Source organism: Entelurus aequoreus, linkage group LG20, assembly GCF_033978785.1.
Source record: "Entelurus aequoreus isolate RoL-2023_Sb linkage group LG20, RoL_Eaeq_v1.1, whole genome shotgun sequence".
Lineage (NCBI taxonomy): Eukaryota > Metazoa > Chordata > Actinopteri > Syngnathiformes > Syngnathidae > Entelurus > Entelurus aequoreus.
Window position 1 is genome coordinate 5,255,892 of NC_084750.1, and position 19,405 is coordinate 5,275,296.

The 19,405-nt window shown below is 42.4% G+C and overlaps 2 protein-coding genes across 4 annotated transcripts in view; one reads left to right on the plus strand and one right to left on the minus strand.

Moving 5' to 3' along the window:
• The window catches only part of kcnh8 (potassium voltage-gated channel, subfamily H (eag-related), member 8), a 138,132-nt gene that overhangs the window by 42,193 nt on the left and 76,534 nt on the right, over nt 1-19,405 (minus strand). Inside the window, exons 7-8 of the mRNA XM_062029273.1 lie at nt 16,306-16,510; nt 1,970-2,179 (exon numbers count right to left, since the gene is read on the minus strand). Coding sequence (XP_061885257.1) covers nt 1,970-2,179; nt 16,306-16,510 — 415 coding nt within the window. The remainder of the gene's footprint in view (nt 1-1,969; nt 2,180-16,305; nt 16,511-19,405) is intronic.
• LOC133635871 (DNA-binding protein SATB1-like) overlaps nt 11,831-19,405 on the plus strand; it is a 167,252-nt gene continuing 159,677 nt past the window's right edge. For 2 of the 3 annotated variants that reach the window (XM_062029276.1, XM_062029275.1), the window contains exons 1-3: nt 11,831-12,393; nt 15,532-15,625; nt 18,310-18,448. The gene's annotated coding sequence lies outside the window, so the exon portion shown is untranslated. Of the gene's footprint in view, nt 12,394-12,818; nt 12,854-15,531; nt 15,626-18,309; nt 18,449-19,405 lie in introns of those variants that run through there. The other variant, XM_062029277.1, reaches the window with a different exon arrangement.

A 19,405-nucleotide genomic window follows, 5' to 3' on the forward strand; every position in this document is an offset into this window, starting at 1 on the left:
CTCTTTGCTGCGCGAGGGCGTATACGTATGTGACGTATGACGTGACAGTATGTGACGTGTGTAAGAAGGTGCGCTTGTCTGTTTGTGAGAAGGAGACACAGGAAAGAGCGAGGAGAGCCTGTAGTGTAATGCCAGCAGCTAAAAGCAACTGCGTGAGAATGTATACTCAAATATCACGATATAGTCATTTTCTATATCGCACAGAGATAAACCCGCGATCGCTATATCGCCCAGCCCTAATATCTACACATTTCTGGCTCCTACAGATAAAAAAAATGACAGCTTTTAAATCACAGGTGTCAAACTCAAGGCCCACATATGTACTGGCATTTTTAATCACATGCCAGTAAGATTGGCATGCTGTTATTTTGAAGGTGTGGCCCACCACATCATTTTCGCAAAAAAATGTGTGTCAATAAAGCACTTCATTTATATTGCTAAATGTACGTGTTCTTTCAATTTTGACACACAAAATTATTGTTTCCTTTTTTTTATTATTTTTTCTTATGCTTTGTTTTTAACCTTTCCAAAATAAAATACTACTACTAACTAGCTTGTACAACATGTAAAGTACAGAATATCAGAAACATTTATTCATGTGGAAAAAATGTCCCCTAACATCTTTGACAATCAAAGCATGATCGTAACAATTCACAATTTGTGTTATCCAAACATAGAATTGTAGTTCCTCTCCTCAAAATGAAAGTGCTCCTAAATCAGAAATACAAATTCTGTATTCCTACAAAATAGAAAATCTGGTAAGACACCAGCGCACTGCGGGTATTTTTTTATTTTCTTTAAAAACGTGTTGAGCTGTTTCAAAAAGCAATATGTTTAAAAACGTTTCCATCCATTTTCTACCGCTTGTCCTGTTCGGGGTTGTGGGGGGTCGCTGGAGCCTATCTCAGCTGCATTCGGGCGGAAGGCGGGGTACACCCTGGACAAGTCGCTACCTCATCGCAGGGCCTAAACGTTTCATTAAAGCAAATTAATTGTCCAGTTATGGTATTAAAAACTTTTAAAATGATCTGTCTCGGGTACACTTATTGATGAAAAATTATCTCTTTCTGCGATTATCGTGACTCATTTTGAGTGAACAAAATTCAATTAATCGCGATGAAATATTTTAATCATTTGAGAGCCCTAGCCCTAAAATATTTATTCTAAAATTTTATAGGTGCGGCTTAAATGCCGGTGCGCTCTATAGCCAGGAAAGTACGGTAGTGAATATGAGGCGATTACAACATATTTGCTGTAACAAGCGGCCCTTGGAGGGCAGTCATTAATACGATGCGGCCCTCTATGAAAACGAGTTTGACACCCCTGTTTAAAGGGGTAACAGACTTTTGTACCATTGAGTATCTGTCAGACCTTTTGGAACAAATTACTAATGAAAACTGCTGAATGTCTCCAATGGATGATTGTCCATAGTGAGGCAGGGAGTAGTGTGTGTACAATCAGGTGTGTGCTGCTGAAGGAGCCTCCAGGCGGCAAGGTAAATTTAGCATTCAGCAGGAAAAAGGGTGAAATACTCACAGGGGAAAACCCGTGCAACCGTTACCTCTCTTCACCCCTAAAAGCCAAGGTAGTCCAACATGCAGGTTGAAACTGGATTAGACCAACCCAATTAGATCTGCTTGAATAATGTGCCTGCAAAATTATAATTAAATGAAGGGTATGATTGTGCAGTTTCCTTTACTCGGATTCGTCATCTACTAATTCGCAGGTTAAAAACACGTTTCAACAAAAACAATAAAAGGGCTTGTTTTTATCGACACGCTGGGGGAGAGTCACTAACCAATTTGAACTGGTTTACTTTTGCTAATGCATGTGATGGAGAAACATGTGTGGTTGTCCAATATTCAGTGTTCCATCCATCCATCCATTTTCTACCGCTTATTCCCTTTGGGGTCGCGGGGGCGCATTTATGACAATTCATGTACAGCCATCTCCATTGCTTTGTGCGTACCTCCTATGAGCATGACGCAAATGGAAAAGATCTTCTCAGTGTCAGTGTTGGCCGACACGTTTCCAAAGCCCACGCTGGTGAGGCTGCTGAGGGTAAAGTAAAGCGAGGCCACGTAAATGCTGCGGATGGAAGGGCCGCTGGCGGTGCTGTTTACGTTTCCGATGGCGAAGTACGGCGACTCCAGGCGCTTAGCCAGCTCGTGCAGCCATCCTGGTTACACGGGCAGAGAGAAAACACAAATATTATTACTTGCTTGTTAGGGTGCCCTTAATAAATGACACTGGTTTACACTATTGTCTTTCTATGAGCCCACTATCTGCTGCACATTTACTTTTTGACCCAGTTTAGCTTAGCTAAGATAAAAGGTAGACAGCAACAAGTGTTTCAGTACACAATTATTATAGGGTTAATAAAGATTAAGTTGTTAAAATAGCTTTTGGGTGATTTTTGTCAGCCAGGCTAGCATTTGTTGCTAAATATTTGCTGGTTGTTCATCTACATTACGGGTGTCCAAACTTTTTAAAGTTGCAAAAGGACTAAAATCAACCTTACGTATATACACTAAGAAGTTATAGGTCGGTGACAAAGCCAATGTGTCGACATTTTCTCAAAACCATCAGCCTTTTTGCGGTTTTCCCCTCCAATAGTCAGCATATACCATAACAGTGACTGCCATCTTGTTGATGTTGTAAAAAAAGGCCTACAAATGAAATAATCACGGCCATGGTCTATTATTGTACAATTTGAGTAGCAAATAGTCTCATTTTTTGACAAATTAGTCTCACATTTTATGCCACACGTTAGCTGACAGCTAGCTGCCTTTAGCGAGCTAGCACAACACACTAAAATACAAACAACAAACCATATAATTGTGTGTAGCTGTAAATCATAAACTATTACATTTTAAATGTCAAAATAAACAATGTCAACGTTTACCAAAATGATTTGCAAGATAAAAAATTAAAAAAAAGACATAACCAATGCTAGCAATAGTCGCTAGTAGTTGTTGAAAATACTCAACAGTGACAACATGTTTTGTTTTTTTGACCAATTGTTGCATTTGTCAGTGCAGACTTCACACTTTCGAGGGGAATTTTACCTATCATTCACAATCCTTATGTAAGACAATAACACATTTTCTTTCTTTATGCATTCTTACTTGTAAAATACAGCCAGTATGAGGTGGCTAACGATACAACTAATGGCAGTCCTCTATTCCGCCCACAAAGCCCTCTAAATAAACATCTAAAAACCGCCAACAACACTCCATTTACATGTTGTGACCTGAATATTAACCAAGTATTAGCAATATTGTTATTATAAGCACTAACATTGATGACCTGTTTTGAAGTCATAGACTAGCTAATGCTGCTATATTGACATATTGAGCTGCTGCATCGCCTGTGAGCTGGCAAAAGTTAATTTGAGACTATAAACCATGCCTTTCACCTGGATAGTAAAAGGTTGTGGACATAAACTGTGAAGTTGGTCAACTTTGGCAGCCAATTTAGACCCAGAGATTTTAAAATCCTTAGTGAGCATTATGATTAATTCTTTATCTAAAAAGGAAGATATAATCGATTAGCTTGCAGGCATGCAGTGACCAAATATAACTGTTTAGCACTTCAACAAGTCAATACCATCAACAAAGCTCACATTTGTGCATTCTCGCACAGCATAACAAGTTTGGTGGACAAAATGAGACAAAGAAGGAGTGGAATAAATTATGTCTTTCTGTGGCAGCATCGGAGAAAGTTGTACATGTAAACAAACTATGGTTAGTTCAAGGACCGCGAAATTAGTAGGACAAAACTGCACTTGCCAAATACTGATCAGTGAAGCGTGTTTTAAATAAACAGTGGGATTTCTAACAATTAGGAAGATGTGTGTCATGTTTGTCCTCCTACAGAAACCATATTGAAACAAAAATATATCTTTGACTTCATCTTTTTCCATTTTCATACATTTTTGAAAAAGCTCCACGGTTTAAGTGAACATTGTGGTGCGTCTGTAAAATTAATACGCCGCCGTATGCTTAAAATAGTCAAAATACATAAATATTACATGTTGTTATGAATGTTACGGCATTACATAGTTACAGCATGTATATAAAACAATGATGGAGGCTTTTGGATGTTTTTTAGAGCGCTGTGTGGGCGAAATAGAGCGACTATATAGGCTGCATTGTTAGCTGACTTTTGCTAACGTTTATTTAGGAGTTAGAATTCATAAAACATGGGTTCTTGTCTTACATGAGGGTTGTGAATGATAGGCAAAATACCTGCAGTTCCCCTTTAAGTCTTTAATAAGTGTTTTTTCTTGAAAATATGAGGGTTTCCCAACCTGCTCTAAGTGACATAACTTCAGTTGGTGCTAATTTAATGCAAATTGACTTGGTATAACTATAATAGATGAATTTCATTATGTACTAATGTTCAGCTGGGTTAGAGCAGGGCTATTTCCATGACATATGTGTTATGGTTGAAGTGATTACACCGTACTCCACTGTGCTTTCTAGCTGTAATAATCCCCAGAATGCTCAGCCAACAGTCACAGGCACCTGAGCATCTCCTCCAGTGCTATATGTCCATTGTAAGAGAATGGATTCAACAGAAGCATATCAGATGCTTTGAAAGCACCACTAATCCCTGGTCAAGCCAGAGTGGAGACATGCAGGGGATCCCCGGAGTGTCCCCTGCAGACACTGATGAATGGTAATTGGATGGAAGCCCCTCACAGCTGTCCGACTTCAACGCACGTTGAGCATCAGAAATGCATAATTAGGATACAATACATTAATCGTGCCTCCTGTACCCCGACTACGTTACTTTATGACACTGAGACGCGGTAATTGGTCAAGAGGAATGGCTGTCGTGGTCACCCTCACGGCCCAGTCAATGCTGACCCGAAACTGGTTTTATGAGGACAACAGCGAGAGGTAATTGCGAGCGAAACAGTTCATCGATACCGACCAGAAATCAACCCAAGGGGGCTCATTATTAGAGAAACCTGCGCAATGAGGATGGGAAGCCTTGCGTCGCATCAGTAATTACCAGAAGAATCACAACTTTTCACTCACTATCACCGGGAAACAGCTGAATCCATAAAAATGATGATTCATCATCATCTAAATGCAGCTTTTTCATGCCAGGTGTGTTTAATTCTGCATCAGACAAAAAGGTGGATGGCTGAAGCAGAACTGTTACTACCGTGTTTTATCAGTTTCTAATCAAAAATCACGATTCATTACCAAAACCTTGTAAACACTCTAAATATTGACTTTGACGTATTCGTCGTTGCAGGAATCAAATCGATATTAACATATAATGTAACTGTGCTGTTAGGAAAATATGGCTGCCTCCTGCATCTGACCTTTACCATTTTGTGGCCACAATGTTTCCTAAATACTACAGGCATAGTTGCCAACCCTCCCGATTTTCCCGGGAGACTCCCGAAATTTCAGTGCCCCTCCCAACCATTCTCCCGATTTCCACCCGGACAACAATATTGGGGGCGTGCCTTAAAGGCACTGCCTTTAGCGTCCTCTCTCACCTGAAAAGGAGACTATTACATATGTCTCCGTTATCCATAGGTTTATCCATAACCCATAAAGTAGGCAGGCACGGAGCTATTTCTCAGCGTGTGTTTATTCCAGCCGGCACGTTAATACACTGACACACAACATCCGGATTCCCATCATGCATTGCTTCAAAACTACGGCAAGTAGTAATGTCCAAAAACATAACGGAGACGAAGCAGAATAACGAAGAAGAGACATGGCGACGACGAGTAAGAAGAAGAAGTACGCTTGCAAGTTCCAAAATGATTGGAAAAAATAATTTCAGTTCATCCAGGACAGCTCTCCCCGACCATCTTAAAGCACCACAGTCGGTCGATCATTTTAAGAAGGGACTAAAAACCCTCTCTGAGCTGCCACCTTACCGTGGTAGAGGAGTTTGCGTGTCCCAATGATCCTAGGAGCTATGTTGTCTGGGGGCTTTATGCCCCCTGGTAGGGTCTCCCAAGACAAACTGGTCCTAGGTGAGGGATCAGACAAAGAGCAGCTCGAAGACCTCAATCCATCCATTCATTTTCTACCGCTTGTCCCTTTTGGGGTCACGGGGGGGTGCTGGAGCCTATCTCAGCTGCATTCGGGCGGAAGGCGGGGTACACCCTGGACAAGTCGCCACCTCAACACAGGGCCAACACAGATAGTCAGACAACATTCACACTCACATTCACACACTAGGGCCAATTTAGTGTTGCCAATCAACCTATCCCCAGGTGCATGTCTTTGGAGGTGGGAGGAAGCCGGAGTACCCGGAGGGAACCCACGCAGTCACGGGGAGAACATGCAAACTCCACACAGAAAGATCCCGAGCCCGGGATTGAACTCAGGACTACTCAGGACCTTTGTAATGTGAGGCACATGCACTAACCCCTGTGCCACCATGCTGCCCCGAAGACCTCAATGAAAAATAAAAACTATGGACCCAGATTTCCCTCGCCCGGACGCGGGTCACCGGGGCCCCCCTCTGGAGCCAGGCCCGGAGGTGGGGCACGATGGCGAGCGCCTGGTGGCCGGGCCTGTCCCCATGGGACCCGGCCGGGCACAGCCCGAAGAGGCAACATGGGATCCCCCTCCAATGGGCTCACCACCCATAGCAGGGGTCATAGAGGTCGGGTGCGATGTGAGCTGGGCGGCAGCCGAGGGCAGGGCACTTGGCGGTCCGATCCTCGGCTACAGAAGCTAGCTCTTGGGACGTGGAACGTCACCTCGCTGGGGGGGAAGGAGCCTGAGCAAGTGTGCGAGGTGGAGAAGTTCCGGCTAGACTCACTTCAACGCACAGCAAGGGCTCTGGAACCAGTTCTCTCGTGAGGGGCTGGACTCTCTTCTACTCTGGCGTTGCCGGCAGTGAGAGGCGACGGGCTGGGGTGGCAATTCTTGTTGCCCTCCGGCTCAGAGCCTGCATGTTGGAGTTCAACCCGGTGGACGAGAGGGTAGCTTCCCTCCGCCTTCGGGTGGGGGTACGGGTCCTGACTGTGGTTTGCGCTTACGCGCCAAACCGCAGCTCAGAGTACCCACCCTTTTTGGATTCACTCGAGGGAGTACTTGAGAGTGCTTCCCCGGGTGATTCCCTCGTTCTACTGGGGGACTTCAACGCTCATGTTGGCAGCGACAGTGAAACCTGGAGAGGCGTGATTGGGAAGAATGGCCGCCCGGATTTGAACCCGAGCGGTGTTTTGTTATTGGACTTTTGTGCCCGTCACAGATTGTCCATAACGAACACCATGTTCAAACATAAGGGTGTCCATATGTGCACTTGGCACCAGGACACCCTAGGCCGCAGTTCCATGATCGACTTTGTAGTTGTGTCGTCGGATTTGCGGCCTCATGTTTTGGACACTCGGGTGAAGAGAGGGGCGGAGCTTTCTACCGATCACCACCTGGTGGTGAGTTGGCTGCGATGGTGGGGGAGGATGCCAGACAGACCTGGCAGGCCCAAACGCATTGTGAGGGTTTGCTGGGAACGTCTGGCAGAGTCTCCTGTCAGAGAGAGTTTCAATTCCCACCTCCGGAAGAACTTTGAACATGTCACGAGGGAGGTGCTGGACATTGAGTCCGAATGAACCATGTTCCGCGCCTCTATTGTCGAGGCGGCTGATTGGAGCTGTGGCCGCAAGGTAGTTGGTGCCTGTCGTGGCGGTAATCCTAGAACCCGTTGGTGGACACCGGCGGTGAGGGATGCCGTCAAGCTGAAGAAGGAGTTCTATCGGGTTCTTTTGGCTCATAGGACTCCTGAGGCAGCGGACAGGTACCGACAGGCCAAGCGGTGTGCGGCTTCGGCGGTCGCAGAGGCAAAAACTCGGACATGGGAGGAGTTCGGGGAAGCCATGGAAAACGACTTCCGGACGGCTTCGAAGCGATTCTGGACCACCATCCGCCGCCTCAGGAAGGGGAAGCAGTGCACTATCAACACCGTGTATGGTGAGGATGGTGTTCTGCTGACCTCGACTGCGGATGTTGTGGATCGGTGGGGGGAATACTTCGAAGACCTCCTCAATCCCACCAACACGTCTTCCTATGAGGAAGCAGTGCCTGGGGAATCTGTGGTGGGCTCTCCTATTTCTGGGGCTGAGGTTGCTGAGGTAGTTAAAAAGCTCATCGGTGGCAAGGCCCCGAGGGTGGAAGAGATCCGCCCGGAGTTCCTTAAGGAGGAACAATGTGGTTTTCGTCCTGGTCGTGGAACTGTGGACCAGCTCTATACTCTCGGCAGGGTCCTTGAGGGTGCATGGGAGTTTGCCCAACCAGTCTACATGTGTTTTGTGGACTTGGAGAAGGCATTCGACCGTGTCCCTCGGGAAGTCCTGTGGGGAGTGCTCAGAGAGTATGGGGTATCGGACTGTCTGATTGTGGCGGTCCGCTCCCTGTATGATCAGTGCCAGAGTTTGGTCCGCATTGCCGGCAGTAAGTCGGACACGTTTCCAGTGAGGGTTGGACTCCGCCAAGGCTGCCCTTTATCACCGATTCTGTTCATAACTTTCATGGACAGAATTTCTAGGCGCAGTCAAGGCGTTGAGGGAATCTGGTTTGGTGGCTGCAGGATTAGGTCTCTGCTTTTTGCAGATGATGTGGTCCTGATGGCTTCATCTGGCCAGGATCTTCAGCTCTCACTGGATCGGTTCGCAGCTGAGTGTGAAGCGACTGGGATGAGAATCAGCACCTCCAAGTCCGAGTCCATGGTTCTCGCCCGGAAAAGGGTGGAGTGCCATCTCCGGGTTGCGGAGGAGACCCTGCCCCAAGTGGAGGAGTTCAAGTACCTCGGAGTCTTGTTCACGAGTGAGGGAAGAGTGGATCGTGAGATTGACAGGCGGATCTGTGCGGCGTCTTCAGTAATGCGGACGCTGTATCGATCCGTTGTGGTGAAGAAGGAGCTGAGCCGGAAGGCAAAGCTCTCAATTTACCGGTCGATCTACGTTCCCATCCTCACCTATGGTCATGAGCTTTGGGTTATGACCGAAAGGACAAGATCACAGGTACAAGCGCCCGAAATGAGTTTCCTCCGCCGGGTGGCGGGGCTCTCCCTTAGAGATAGGGTGAGAAGCTCTGCCATCCGGGAGGAGCTCAAAGTAAAGCCGCTGCTCCTCCACATGGAGAGGAGCCAGATGAGGTGGTTCGGGCATCTGGTCAGGATGCCACCTGAACGCCTCCCTAGGGAGGTGTTTAGGGCACGTCCGACCGGTAGGAGGCCACGGGGAAGACCCAGGACACGTTGGGAAGACTATGTCTCCCGGCTGGCCTGGGAACGCCTCGGGATCCCCCGGGAAGAGCTGGACGAAGTGGCTAGGGAGAGGGAAGTCTGGGTTTCCCTGCTTAGGCTGCTGCCCCCGTGACCCGACCTCGGATAAGCGGAAGAAGATGGATGGATGGACTAAAAACCCACCTTTTTAGCACAGCTTTTACCTAATTTCTCTGACTTCTTGTTTAAATGCACTGCTTGCTTATCTGTTTTTTATCCAGTGCTTTCATGCTTTTTATTTCTATTTTTATTTATGTTTCTGTTTGTGTGTCATGATTTCATTTGTATTTTAATTTTCTATTATATATTCTTACTTTCTATTTTTATTTTTTGTAGCACTTTGAGATTTTAACAAATGTAAAGTGCGTTACAAATGCAATTCATTATTATTATTATTATTATTATTATTATTATTATTATTATTATTATTAAGTAAAGAAGACTAAACAGAGTTTCCGAGGGAACAAAGCGAGATGGCTACAGTTGGAGGACAAACTCGAACAGTGGGTTGTTGAACAGAGAGCAGCAAGTAGAAGTGTCAGTACAATCACTATTTGTTTTGTTGACATTCCCTTTAGCGCAGCTCCATCTAATGGATGCATAACGTAACCCCAGCCTCTACTGTAGCGTCTATTCTATGCGCCTTATATTGCGGTGCGCCTTATATATGAACAAAGTTTTAAAATAGGCCATTCATTGAAGGTGCGCCTTATAATCCGGTGCGCCTTATAGTGCGGAAAATACGGTACTTGAAAATATATACACCCCCCGCCACCTCAACACACACCCCCATCTCCCGAATTCGGAGGCCTCAAGGTTGGCAAGTATGACTACAGGTAGGCATGTAACAATTACTGGTATTAATGATAAACCATGGCAAAACTCCTGATGGTTAGCGTTACCGTTTCAAATAAAAATGATCGTAAAACCGTGATTGATAATTGCACTTACATAAACTCACGGAGGGGTAACACTGCTCATTTCCTGGAGAAGGAAGCTAGCACGCTAATTGCTAACATGAAAACAAGACACATTAGTCTTTGTCCATTAAAAAGTATGTGTTTCTTAAGAAGCCAGAACAATATCTAAGTTTCTTCTGCCAAGGTAAATACTAGGGGTGTGGGAAAAAATCGATTAAAATTTGAATCGCGATTCTCACGTTGTGCGATTCAGAATAGATTCTCATTTAAAAAAAATCTATTTCTTTTTTAATTAATCAATCCAACAAAACAATACACAGCAAGACCATAACAATGCAATTCAATTCCAAAACCAGCAACACTCAGAACTGCAATAAACAGAGCAAACACGACACAGAACAAACCAAAAGTAGTGAAACAAAAATGAATATTATCAACAACAGTATCAATATTAGTTACAATTTCAACATAGCAGTGATTAAAAATCCCTCATTGGCATTATCATTAGACATTTATAAAAAAACAAAAACAAAACATGTGTCACAGTGGCTTACACTTGCATCACATCTCATAAGCTTGACAACACACTGTGTCCAATGTTTTCACAAAGATAAAATAAGTCATATTTTTACAAAGATAAAATAAGTCATATTTTTGGTTTATTTAATAGTTAAAAACAAATTTACATTATTGCAATCAGTTGATAAAACATTGTCCTTTACAATTATAAAAGCTTTTTACAAAAATCTACTACTCTGCTTGCATGTCAGCGGACCGGGGTAGATCCTGCTGAAATCCTATGTATTGAATGAATAGAGAATCGTTTTGAATCGGGGAAAAAAAAATCGTTTTTGAATCGAGAATCGTGTTGAATTGAAAAAAAAAAATCGATTTTGAATCGAATCGTGACCCCAAAAATCGATATTGAATCGAATCGTGGGACACCCAAAGATTCACAGCCCTAGTAAATACAGTGTGTGTCTATTTATTTACTTAGGCTACTTTATTTTAAAATACAACCAGTACTTTTTGAGCACAATCAACAATACCGCGATAATAATAACCGGGATCATTTTGGTTAAAGTGATATGAATTTCAAATCGTCACATCCCTACTGAGGTAATTGGCACTTGTCATGGCTACAAAACAGCTACTCCGTTCTTTTTCTGTTCGTAATTGAGTTACTTTCTTGATTCTTTTTAGTTGTGATACATTTTTACGAAGTATTACATGATTTTTATCATGGAGTTATTTTCAGCGTTGAAAATTTACCTGTTTTGTGTCCGTTTCTGTGTTGTTCTTTTCAATCAGGCACCTTTGTAGACCACCACGGGTCCCAATGAAACGTTGCCAGACTTCCAATATTTGGCGTATTTGTACAAAAATTGCCAACAATCCCCCAAAATCCTATAATGCACAATTGGACCCATATACTATTATATTATATATATATTATTAGCAAACACGAACATTATACGTCCTTCACTACACCTGACGCTGTGAATTGTCCCATGTACAATTGCAGCCAGGCGGGGGCACTATTTTCCCAGCAGCATCCTCCCAACAATGCTATTAGTTTATTTAAAGGTAAAACATAAGCCAAACAACTTACGCAAAGTGGTAATATTTTACAGTATCAGATGGTCTTGGGTGATGTCAATAGTGTGTGTATGAGAATTGTCAGCGAAATTCTATGATTTTAACTTCTGTAACAATAATTTGTCATTTCTCATGTGGCAACACTGCAGGAAGTTAAATGCTGTTTACTGAGCTCATCATTGCTTGACAGATAATAGTGTAGAAGTAAGCGATTATTATATTATTTTGAATATTTGAGTCTTTGAGCGTTGTGGTAACTTTAGTACTAGTAGCTTCAATCCTAATTAAGAAAACAAAGCTTAATTCTGCAGTATCTCTACTGTGTGTCTCATGTGTTACGTTGCTAATTTAGCTAATAGATAGGTTTCCGATGACGTCCGCCATATTGTTATTGTTATTTTTGTGCGGAATGGGTCACCCATGCGGTCGTGTGGGGTTGTAGAAACCGTGCGAATTCGGGACAAGGAACCACAATTCAGGACAAGGAACCACAAAGTACTACGATATTCCTAAAGTCATTGTAAAGCAGGGAAAAGAAACCTGTGGCTGGTTCGAAAGTTTGGGGACCCCTGCTATAAAGTTTGCTCTGATCATTTTGTAACAGGTAATGTGCTTTAAATTATGTCCTTGTCGATGATACATGTGATTGAATGTGTTTATTAGTCTTACACAGTTGTTGTTTATTAATATTAAGAAAAAGAGCAGACCTACTTAGGGCTGGGCGATATGGCCTTTTTTTAATATCGCAATATTTTAAGGCCATATCGCGATACACGATATATATCTCGATATTTTGCCTTAGCCTTGAATGAACACTTCATGCATATAATCACAGCAGTATGATGATTCTATGTGTCTACATTCAAACATTTTTCTTCATACTGCATTGATATATGCTACATTAAAACTTTCATGCAGAGAAGGAAATCACAACTAAAAAAATCACTATTTTTCTCATACGGTGTTGATCTGGAAATGTTTGCCTCTGCATTTTGATGGTGTGGGCGTGTGGCACCGAACGGAGATGTTGACATGCGGAGTAAGCACTCTTCATTTTCTAGCAGGTGAGTTTTCAAATGATGCTACATATTAGCAGTAATGCTACTTTTTATAGCAACACTTTTGCCACACACGGTTGTCTGTTCGACATATTCCCACTTGAAGCCAAACCACCGCCAGACGATGGACCCCCTGCTGTTTTTTGAGGGAATTAATTATGCCTTCATTTGTTACCAGATTCGCACCTTCTCTCTCTCGTATTACCACTCGCACGGCTGCGCTAGCATCGCAGCTAACGTTACCCATGCTGCTACCTCTTTGCTGCGCGGGGGCGTATACGTATGTGACGTGTGTAAGAAGTGAAGTGAAGTGAATTATACTTATATAGCGCTTTTTCTCTAGTGACTCAAATCGCTTTACATAGTGAAACCCAATGTCTAAGTTACATTTAAACCAGTGTGGGTGGCACTGGGAGCAGGTGGGTAAAGTGTCTTGCCCAAGGACACAAAGGCAGTGACTAGGAGTGACTAGGATGGCCGAAGCGGGGATCGAACTTGCAACCCTCAAGTTGCTGGCACGGCCGCTCTACCAACAGAGCTATACCTCCCCCCTAGAGGGGGAGGGGGGGTGAGTTACCCACATATGCGGTCCTCTCCAAGGTTTCTCATAGTCATTCACATCGACGTCCCACTGGAGTGAGTTTTCCTTGTGCAGCCCTTTGAGACACTTGTGATTTAGGGCTATATAAATAAACATTGATTGATTGATTGATTGATAAGAAGGTGCGCTTGTCTGTCTGTGAGAAGGAGACACAGGAAAGAGCGAGGAGAGCCTGTAGTGTAATGCCAGCAGCTAAAAGCAACTGCGTGAGAACGTATACTCGAATATCACGATATAGTCATTTTCTATATCGCACAGAGACAAACCCGCGATATATCGCGTATATCGATATATCGCCCAGCCCTAGACCTACCCAGATATTACCCTCCCAGACTGGGTAACATCACGAGCGATGAGCACACATCATCTTCCTTTGTAGCCAATTTAATTTCCCAGTTTAATTGTTCGCCAAATAGTTGACGATGTCCGGATAACTTATATCAGGGTAAGATTTCAAATCAGTAGTCCATTCATCTTTTCCCATCTCAAACGGACCTTTATCGCCAATATCCTTCAATTTCTGTAAATACCTGGCTTTGCAAACCCCAGTCTGTCTGTAGGAATCTTTCACGTCCTCTTTCAAATTTCCCGAAGTTGACGTCATTGTCGAAGCAAAAATGCAAAAAATATTTACAAAACTGCCGCAGGCGAATAAATAAAGTTATGACACACAAGATGGCAGCTGCCGCGAAGGATTATGGGTAATCGCCGTTAACGGAAACTCATGTATAGATAGCCCTAGTTGCTATATACATGAAACTAGCTCACACATTAGAGTATGTACAACAATGACATAATAAAATGTTAGTAATTTGTGAAGACCCATTTTTCCAGAGTCCAATACATTAATCACCCTCCTTGTATTCTCAAGGGACAATACTATAGAAATGTAACATGGATATGTTTTATTAGTGTAGTCAGTGCACAGCTTTGAAAGTAGTATTGCTTTATTGTCTCTTTATTGTGTTTGTGCTAATTTTGTACCTTCATTTATTTCAGACAATATTAGACGTGTCCAGAGTAATTTTCAACAAACAGTAAATCTAGCTCTACAAGCTGAAGCGTACACTAACTACTCTAAAGTAGTTCTGTTTTTATAGTATTGTACGCTTAGAAAAGGCACCGTGAGACACAGTGTATGTGAATGGTTATGGCAAGTTATGGTTTATTTGAACTAATTTGAGTCTTAAAGGGGAACTGTATTTATTTTGGAATGTTGCCTATCATTCACAATCTTAATGTAAGACAAAAAAAACAACCATTCTAACTTGTAAATAAATGCCAGCAAAAGTCAGCTAACAATGGAGCCAATGGCGGTACCTCTATTTCGCCTATAAAACGCTCTTAAAAACATCCATAAACCTCAAGGTTTTATAAACATGCTGTAAGCATATACAGTATGTAATGTTGGAACAGGCACATTCATAATAACATGTAATATGTATTTTGCCCATTTTAAGCATACAACGTTTTATTTTCACAGACGCATCACAACGTTCGCTTTTCCTTTCAACAACAACAAAACTACTAATCATGGCAAACTTGATGAAAGACTACTCAGATCTACACTGTTCCAATATCCATTTCTCTGTTCTCAATTGTTGATGACTGATGATAACAACCAAACCTACCCCCCCCCCCCCCACACACACACCCCGGATTGTAAATAATGTAAATAATTCAATGTGATTATCTTGTGTGATGACTGTATTATGATGATAGTATATATCTGATAGTATATATCTGTATCATGAATCAATTTAAGTGGACTTAAACAACTTATTCGGGTGTTACCATTTAGTGGTCAATTGTACGGAATATGTACTTCACTGTGCAACCTACTAATAAAAGTCTCAATCAATCAATCAATTAGACAAATGATGATCCAGAAACTTCTATTTTTTGGCCTGAATATAAGTACGATGATCTACAACTTTTAGAAGCTGAATGATGAGCAGAAGGAGTATTGCTAAGTGCTAAACAAGAAATACAAACTATCAACATAACAAAACAAACACTTACTGTACAATGTCTGCTCTCACTGTGATGCCGACTGATGGGATGTTTATATCTTCCCGTTCAGATGAAGATTTCATCATAATCCTCACAAAGGGTTGAAAAACAAGGTGCTGCAAACAAGCGTCCCGGGTTTCTGTCCACAACCTTCTACTCTTCAGGTGAGAGGCATGATTTATAATCTAGAATAAACTTTCACCAATTTAGAGGCGATGAAGCAGCTCAATATGTCAACATAGCAGCATAAGCTAGTTAGCTCTCTGTGATCACGGTGCCCGTAAAAATAGCTTGTCTGTGTTAGCACTTATAATAACAATATTGCTAATATTTGGTTAATATTCAGCTCATGACATGTAAATGGAGAATTGTTGCCGCATTTTGGATGTTTTTAGAGGGCTTTATGGGCGCAATAGTGTAGTCCCATTAGATGCATTCTTAGCCACCTCCTACTTGCCGTATTTTACTAGTTAGAATGCATTAAAAAAAAAAAAACATATGTGTTCTTATCTTACATAAGAATTGTGAATGATTGGCAAAATTACAAAATAACTGCAGTTACCCTTTAAACTTTAAACATTCCCTAATGTGTTGTGATTTTTCAGGTGTAATTTCCATAACCTACATGGAGTTCACCATCATTTACTGAAAATACAGTATATTAACCTAATTATATGGCACATCTTACCAAAGCCTGTTAGAATGGAGATGCGTGTATTTACTGTACTGCAGTTATGGAGGATAATGTAGTTTTTTCCATTTATTCAGGTTTTGCAAAGCTTTAGTGAGGTTCAAGTTGACAAAATATGGTCCAGTCAGAAGCAAAGTATACCGTAGTGCTCACCAATGTCCCAGTTGTAGGCGTTGGCCTCCATCTCCATCTTGCCGATGATGTACCAGATGCAGGCCATCCAGTGGGCCAGCAGGGCAAACATGGACATGAGCAGGGTGAGAACCACGGTGCTGTGATGCGAGTAGCGGTCCATTTTCTGCAGGAGGCGTAGCAAGCGCAGCAGGCGCACTGTTTTTAGCAAGTGCACTACAGACACCTGGAGATAAAGATATAAAATGACGCGGGGTCAGGAAATCAGGAGAAGGGACGCAACCGTCCTCCTTGTGATGTTTGGCGCCGTTTCCCTCGCCAGTAAAGTCATCAACTGTATCGTGCAGCCATTGTTTAGCAGGATGTAGGACAAGGATGATGGCTAACCTTCAGTTGGGGACCTACTCCATGTGCGCGTGCATGGACGGCGGGGTGAGTCTGAGAAAGTGGGGCATAGTAAATGCTGCAGAAGATTTATGTTTACCTGTGTACAGGCCTCAAACTTTAACTTTTTAAGGTTAAGGCAAGTGTTGCCTTAAAGGAGGGCTCATATTTTAGGGCACCAAGGCAAGTTGGAAGTACACCAAGGCATATACAGTATATATGTAAAAAAATATAATTTAAACTGTTTTTTAAATTCATTATTAACATAACTTGTCAGCTTTTTGTCATTTCATGATGCCTTTATCTCTATTTTTACATTTTGATAGAGGGAGGTATTTTTTAAAAATTATTTATTTATTTTTTAAGTTATGTACATTTGTATGTACATGTAGATGCTGTATTGAGACAGATCCATTGACAGTTTGAGCAGAAATATGTCATATAGGAATTAACTACACACAATAAAACATTAACAAAATGCTATGTCACATGAATGGTTTTTGAAGTAATACCTTTTGTGACATGAAAAAAACACAAGTAATGTAAAAAAAACATGGCGTTTACTTTTTGATATCAATATAAAACCCAAAGCAGTTTGGCTAATAAAGATTAAGTCTAATAAACAAGCTTTGTTTTTCTCCAACGCCTCAGTGTGGTTCAGTACAACAGTTTGGCCAAAAACAAAAAAATAAGAGTGACACCTCTCACATCGAATACACAATCTTCACAGCCTTCGTTCAATTCGATGAGATGACAAAACATTTGAGCTAGTATTGATGTTATTTGAACACTGATACAGTTTGCAGTTAAATAAAGGACGAGTGAACATCCCAGTCAACAAACTAAAGACTTTATGAACAAGTTGTGACAATGTTCGTGACATCGCCTGCAGCATGCTCCCTCACCTCATTAACTCTGTCACAGCAGCTGAAGGACGCTGTATTAAGAAAATAAAAGCAACATCACATAGTTTTCTCCTTTGCTGTGTACTTTTAGTGTGGGGACAAGTGCGTCTGTCTCCAATATTGACCACACCTGTCTCCATCTAAACACAGCAGTGCTCTCTTAAGCGCACTCGGGGAAGCGAGGGAAAATTACATTAAACCAAGCGCTTGGCTCCGTTTACTCCGAGGGGAAATCTCAGGAGCAAAGTCCTTGTAGTTAGTCCGCCATGATTATCAAGCCAAACGACGCTAGTGTGCATGCACCTGACTTCCTGTTGCCTAAAATGCATTAATAAATGACAGGGTTTTGGTAATTTAAAAATGAGACGGTATTACTAACCATCGGGAATTTTATAGCGAATTATCATTATACAATTTACTGTTACATCCCTCATCTATTAAACAAGTGAAAAGTCAAGGGCGGTCACGGCATGTTCTTGCCGCCGATGTTGGTAAATTATTTGGGGCATAATAGCACATGACGAGGGCGGTCGCGACAGTTGCCGCGGTTAAATTTGAGCCCTGCGTGTACACATGTGCAGCTGGGGGAAGTCAAGACTGTGTAAATGCCAGCCAAATACACCTTGATGGCGTTTGAAGAAAATCAAGAAGACAAATGTGTGGCCAGTGCTTATCAGATCTGCCCGGCGTGTTTTATTTCATGGTTTTCTTTCTTCCGACCCCCTTCTGGCCGTAGCTGTGAGGAACACGATGCAGCGCGAGGGGTAATGAAGCCTCCTACCAAGCCTTTAGGGAGCAGCTTCAACTTCTCGCCACCATCTATCACCACCTCGCATCCCACCTATGGTGACTCCACTTTCCTCCCTCCGCAGCAAGTAAGCAACACGCACACTTCCTCCTGACTCTTTCTCCTTCATCACTTCCCTCCATCTCACCTGTGTCACCTCTTTCCGTTTCCTCTCTTATCTGTGCTTTTATGCACAAGAGACCCCCCACACCCCCCCAACAAACTACACCTGATTTTGCATATGCAGCAGTATGCTAATTAGTCTTGTCCAGATACCAATATTTTGGTACCAATACCAAGGTGTATTTAGATACTTCTCAAAATAAAGGGGACCATAAACAAATGTCATTATTGGCTTTATTTTACCAGAAATACATAAAACATGTTTGTTATTGCAGTCAAAGTACAAACCCCGTTTCCATATGAGTTTGGAAATTGTGTTAGATGTAAATATAAACGGAATACAATGATTTGCAAATCTTTTTCAACCCATATTCAATTGAATGCACTACAAAGACAAGATATTTGATGTTCAAACTCATAAACATTATTTTTTTTTTGCAAAAAATAATTAACTTAGAATTTCATGGCTGCAACACGTGCCAAAGTAGTTGGGAAAGGGCATGTTCACCATTGTGTTACATGGCCTTTCCTTTTAACAACACTCAGTAAACGTTTGGGAACTGAGGAGACACATTTTTAAGCTTTTCAGGTGGAATTCTTTCCCATTCTTGCTTGATGTACAGCTTAAGTTGTTCAACGGGGTTTCCGTTGTGGTATTTTAGGCTTCATAATGCGCCACACATTTTCAATGGGAGACAGGTCTGGACTGCAGGCAGGCCAGTCTAGTACCCGCACTCTTTCACTATGAAGCCACGTTGATGTAACACGTGGCTTGGCATTGTCTTGCTGAAATAAGCAGGGGCGTCCATGGTAACGTTGCTTGGATGGCAACATATGTTGCTCCAAAACCTGTATGTACCTTTCAGCATTAATGGCGCCTTCACAGATGTGTAAGTTACCCATGTCTTGGGCACTAATACAG